The sequence below is a fragment of the Danio rerio genome, chromosome 6, assembly GCF_052040795.2.
Source record: "Danio rerio strain M-AB ecotype USA chromosome 6, GRCz13ab, whole genome shotgun sequence".
NCBI classification, from domain to species: domain Eukaryota; kingdom Metazoa; phylum Chordata; class Actinopteri; order Cypriniformes; family Danionidae; genus Danio; species Danio rerio.
Genome location: NC_141026.1, coordinates 20,961,869 through 20,968,225, shown reverse-complemented (window position 1 = coordinate 20,968,225; position 6,357 = coordinate 20,961,869). Strand labels below are relative to the sequence as shown.

Here is a 6,357-nt window from a genome sequence, read left to right as displayed (position 1 = left end):
ACTATCCGTTATAGCTAGTTTATAAATCATTAATAAACTGTTAGTTAACGGGTTATAAGTGACTTGTTATATAATAGTTAATAGTTTGTTAATTGTTAATAGCTATCCGTTATAACTAGTTAATTGACTATTATTAAACTGTTAGTTAACGGTTTATAAATGGCTTTTTAAATTATAGTTAATAATTTGTTAATTGTTTATAACTATCCGTTATAACTAGTTAAGAGACTATTAATAAACTGTTAGTTAATGAGTTGTAAATTACTTATTAAATAAAAGTTAATAGTTTTTTAATTGTTTATAACTGTGCCTTGTAGACGGCCAATAGATAACTTACAAGCTGTTAGTTAACAAGTTATAAATGACTTGTTAACAGTATTTTAATGATTTATAACTATACATAATACATTAGTAATAGATCATGAACAAGCTGTTAGTACATTACTAACTAAAGGATTGTTAAGTATCAGTTAATAGTTTATATATGTTATTGGGACGTTATTCTAGTTGCAACTGTTCATCATTTATTAACTGTTAGTAAATGAGGAATAGTTGCAACTTTAGAATAACGTCCCAATAACACACATAAGCCAATAACTAACACTTAACTTATATATTAACTTACACTTTACAGATCAGTTGTTCATAGTTTGTTAACCAACTACTAATACCAGTGAAATATTTTAGAACAGCAAATGATGGAACAAGTTCAAGCTACAGAAATTTGATGTGATATTTAAAATATTATTTTTTGTACCTTAATCTTGTTCCACTCATAGGCTTTTCTGTGTACTGTATTTTACAAAAAAAAAAAAACTCCACAGATGAAATGTTGAACATTGTGTTTAATGTATAGAAACACACATGGCAGAACAGCAGTATACAACAGAATACAAACCCATGAGGTTTGGGCACTTTTGGTGCTAAACTCTGCATAAACAGAAATTCTGAGGTACATGTCCATACATCACAGCAATGTCATGAATTATCCTTCCTAATGGCCCTTTGCGATGTTTACGGGCAAGCCACTCATGCCATTCAATAACTCTGAGATGGTCTACCAGTAACTCCTCTGTACGATTCCCCCTGAGTCTCCACACATTTTCCTTAACCGTTCTCCAGGCCCTCTCTATGTGCTGAGTATGTGCACCTGTTTGGGCATCAACATATGACACACTGTGATTGACAGTGAAATGGGTGTAACCTAGCTGAGGTAAAGCATTGCGATAAGCCCACCACTCATCACTTATTATTGTCGATCCTACTTTGACATGGTGAGCTATAAGTGGCACTAGATCTCCCCTTCTTCTTCTCTCGACTGAGCGAAGAACAGTCTTTGCATGTTTTCTCCCTCTCCGGTTCACACCTAGCATCCCAAACACCCACTTCATCTTCCACCCACCAGCCATTCGTCCCCGTCCATACTGTTGAAGCATAAAATATTAGGAATTATTGTTTTTTTTTAAACAAAATTAATAATCTAGTATTCAATGGTAATTTGCATTATTATCTTAATAATAGTGATTGCCTTTCTTTTGTGTCTGAAGTGGCTCTCATCAACGGTGACAAACTGCTGGCGCCCCCCAATGTATTGGCCTCTTGCTTGCTGATATCTGTCCATTGCAGTAATGCATACATCTCGCAGCTTTTGAGCCATCTTGGACAGGGTTGCTGAGCTTCCAGAAATGTCATCATTGATCATGTCCACTTGACGTAGATGCAGGCCTTGTGCAAATCTGATAGAACCATGAAAATAATTATTATAGCACAGGTATTTTGATCTTTTTGGTTTGAAAGTCATAGTTTGCATCAACTGCACTTGATGTGAAAATTGTCCACTGTTGTGTAAACAAAAACAGCATCAATGATGGAAAATATGTTTTGGAATTCTATACAGAGCTCTATCAATACATTTAGGACTTATAATACTGTAGGATATTTGTAAAATCTTTTTTTATATTAATATTCATTGCCAGAGCGTATAGATTGAGAATGCTAATTGTCATTGAGCTTCAAGAGGCAGGGTCAGACACTCATGTTGCCCCACCAGGCCTAATGCTGACCGACACAGCCTCCTATAAATTACAGCAATTAAACATATTTCCTATGTTTCCTATCATAAACATTTTCCATTAAACTGTTAAGAATTCAAGCTGTAAATTACACCGTTTAGCAAAATTAATCACAAAAGTGAAAAAACTCCAAGCACCTGTTATCATCATGAGTCTAGAGATGCTACATAACATAATAATCACAAGCTTTAGTACATAGTCTCCAGTTTTTGTTTATGACAGCATAGTTATACAGTATTTCTATTGAACTAAACACTTTTTTTATCATAGACAGACAGACTAAAACTCTATAACTGTCCCATAGCATACCTGTACACAAAGCGCATCCAGTTGAAGAGGGAGACCTTTGACTTGCTGAACATAGATTTGTGTCTAATTGACCTCTTCAGTTTCCTCCTTCTCTGTGTCTTCCTAGTCTCTGTGACTAGCTAGTAGCTCCCGCCGGATTGTTTGAATTTAATTTGAATATTATAGGTCGGGGGTGACGAACGTGAAACAAGCCAATCGTAATTCTATTCGCGGGCTGGAGGAGGAGCCATCTGGCCTCCTCCATCATGTTGGCTCGTTATCAACTTGTCAATCACCAACCTGTGAACCTACACAGACACTCCTATCCTACGATTAGCTCGCATTACCATTGATGAAGAATGAATAGGCGGTCTGGTAAAATGTCCGGTACCAGTGTTCCCCGCGGCGACGTGCAAAATAGCGAGATAAATCCAGGTACTGTCTGGAGAAAGAAATCAACAGCGGGTACTTCCAGTAAAAAGAAAGCCACGCGTGTGGACCATGCTGTGCACATGGACAACAACGATGACGGTAAGTAACGTTAAGACTGTTTGCTCTCTTTTCATTACAGATGTAAAGATGATCAGGATAACACGGACTAATAGATATGTACTGCATACAAACAGATTAGTGAAGTGTCCAACTAATTGTGTGTGTGTGTGTCGCGCGCTTTTTATTGCGTCTGTCGTGCGCCAGTATGCTGTATAAGGTCGAGCTGGTAAAACTTAGTCTAGACTAACTGAATTGGTTGCAAAATAGTCAAACAATAATATGCTTTAACTTAAGGTTTAGTCAAAATATCAAGATATATATTGTACCATTACCATGACATATCCTAAAATACTGTATACTGTATGTATATAATGATAGTACATATCCATTCATATATTCACTGATGATGGATGATAGTTATACACTTATGTTCACTCATCCAGAGAGCCGGTGCAGATATCTAGAGCCAGCTGCTCATTATTTTGTTTTACCTTCATCTGGCCCTTATGATTAGAGCTTTTTTTTAATGTTCTATCATTTCTATCTATTTATTCCAGATACTGAGGCAACAGTAGCTCCAACAGCATTTTTACATATAAGGAATAAGCAGCGTGAGGCCAAGAAGAAGCAGCACACAGTCACAGAAAAAATCAGTGACCTGACTAAGGAGACAGACTCCCTTCAGCAACAAGTTGGTCAAGTTTATTATTGTATTTTCTATTATGTTGTAGGCACAGATGACGGTTGGACAATTGACACATCTTCCTCTGCCAAGTTGTCTCCTGGTGCATCTTCTTTCTCTTTATCCTCCAGTCCATCCAGCTCCTCTTCGTCCTCAAGTCCATCCAGTTCCTCTTCATGCAGCTTATCATCCTCATCAACTGATTCTTCTGATTCAGACAAGAAATCAAAGAAAAGACGCAAGAAGAAAAAGAAGCACCACCACCAAAGTCACAAGAAAAAGGACAAGAGGAAGGAAAAAAGGCACCATGGCAAGCGCAGAGGTAAGTGTAAAGAGAGAAAGGAAATAAGGCTGCTCCCCTCTGTGTGTGTCTCTCTATCAGTCTATCTATTTCTCTTTGTCTCTCACAATTGAATTCAATTAAATTCAAAGCGCTGTATTAGTATGACCGTTAAAATACAGTGTTGGCAAAGCAAATAACAGCAAGTCAGACAATAGACATCTGTGTCTGTCTCAATTCAGTTCGATTCAATTCAATAATTGCTTTATTGGCATGACAAATGTTACAAATGTACTGCCAAAGCATTTATAAAGTTTACATTAAAAAGAACGGAGTGACACAGTGGCGCAGTAGGTAGTGCTTTCGCCTTACAGCAAGAAGGTCGCTGGTTCCGGCCTTGACTGGGTCAGTTGGCATTTCTATGAGGAGTTTGCATGTTCTCCCCTTGTTCACGTGGGTTTCCTCCAGCCGGTGCTCCGATTTCCCCCACAGTCCAAAGACATGCGGTACAGGTGAATTGGATAGGCTAAGATGTCCATAGTGTATAAGTGTGATTGAGTGTGTATGGATGTTTCCCAGAGATTTAACCAAAATATGAAAACATATATTTTGGTTAAATTTTTCATATTTATATAAATTTTTCATATTTAACCAAAATATGAAAACATATGCTGGTTAAGTTGGCGGTTCATTCTGCTGTTGCGACCCTAGATTAATCAAGGGACTTAGCCAAAAAGAAAATGAATGAATAAATGAATAAACATTAAAAAGAGCACACGTGTGTGTGTGTGTGTGTATATATATATATATATATATATATTAGTGCTGTCAAAATTAGTACGTTAACGCATGCGATTCATTTAAAATAATTAACGCTTTAAAAAATGTTAACGCAATTAACGCAGTTGCTGTTTTTTTAACTTCCTGTTGTGCTCGACGTGTGGTAAACATGCAAAGAAATATGGATAAAACCAAGGAAGCATTTTTTGAAGGCAAGTTTCAGTATAAAACAATTAATGTCGCATCACCAGGCTCTCCAGAGTTTCATGCAATTTAATTAAGTTGATGAAAGTTTCATTTTTAACTTTCGACGTTTGTTTTAATGGAATTTGATACCGCATACCGAATGGAAAGAAAAACCTCCGCATTCTGTGACTCGGTGGTCCTTTAAAGTGATCAAATCGCTGCTTACATAGTAGACTCTTAATAGAAGTATTATCTTAATCATATTAAAATCGGAGAATTGGTGTCTTATGTAAATGTAGGCTACAAAGAAAGTGTCAATGAAGTCACGAGCTGTCAAAGGCATTCCAATGCCTTTCAGCATGAGCCCTCCAATGTTTCAGTAAGTTTGACGTGTTTCCTCCTTAAACGCAACGAAAGCGTGTTATACGCGCTGTTGTGTCAGAATCCTTGTGAAATACAGCCATACTTTAGAACGCTTAGTTTAAGCAAATTTGATGAACGCGATCATGCGTGTCGCTCCCTGCGCAGTCCTGCGGGCGTTATGTGTGTGTGTCTGTCTTTGTGTGTGTTTGTCAGGCCCATGCACAGAGCACAGACCCTTACAGGAGCAGGTGCTGCAATGCGATCGCAAAGTGAAGAGCAAGTGCCTCCTGAGAGGGGCACCTAAGCCAATGAGGGCAGAGGGGTACGTGGCTCTAGCCACCGGGCCAACCCTCTGTGCACGGCCCTGGTCTGTGTGTCTGTGCGCGCAAACAAAATTGTTTCTACTTTATAATAAATGTTCTCAACTCACAGCAATAAAACTTTACAATGAGTACAATTGTTTGTATTCAATTCTTTATTATTATTATTATTTTAATTTTCCAACTTCCCTATCTGCAATGCCTGTATTTTGGCATTTTTTGCAGTCCACTTAAAATCCAACTTGGAAATCAATTTTTTTTTTGTTTTTGTTTTTTTTTATTGGCACTGATTGTTTTAAAATTCAATTGGCATTAACATGCCTGTGTTTTAATTTCTGTAACAAATATGGCTGTCAAGCCAGGATCTTGATGGTTTATTGTGGTGTTGTTTACATGAAGAAATCTGTGTTACAAGTTAAACAAAAATTCAAATAAAGAATTGTATTTTGAATTTAAATAGTTTTTGTCTTGCGTTTACATTAATTTTACATTAGAATAGCCAAAATTACAATTTTCAGTCTTTTAAATGTGATTAATCGCGATTGATAAAAAAAGTGTGATTAATCAGTTAATATTTTTTAATCGATTGACAGCACCACTATATATATAATAAATCAGAATAAACTGCATTTAACAATCAACATTTTAGGATAAAACAGTAATAATATTCAGTAAATTTACAATGATTAATTTATAATAATCTACGTGTGTGTGTGTGTCTCTCTCTCTCTCTCTCTCAAATCAATTCAATAATTGCTTTATTGGCATGACTAATGTTACAATTGTATTGCCAAAGCAGTTTTAAAGTTTACATAAAATATATATAATAAAAAACAGTAAACACAGTAAATAGTAATAGTAAAAAATATATATATTTATATATAATAATTAAAT

The 6,357-nt window shown here is 36.1% G+C and overlaps 1 protein-coding gene across 1 annotated transcript; it reads right to left on the bottom strand.

Annotated features, from left to right (window-relative positions):
- Positions 1-871: 871 nt before the first annotated feature.
- Positions 872-2,628, bottom strand: LOC147836314 (uncharacterized). The gene is made up of 4 exons (XM_087256238.1): positions 2,617-2,628; positions 2,382-2,500; positions 1,503-1,736; positions 872-1,353 (listed from the first exon to the last, which is right to left on the bottom strand). Exons 1-4 carry the CDS (start codon positions 2,626-2,628, stop codon positions 924-926), a joined length of 795 nt encoding a protein of 264 aa, XP_087112364.1. The 3' UTR covers positions 872-923.
- Between the last annotated feature and the right edge of the window lie 3,729 nt (positions 2,629-6,357).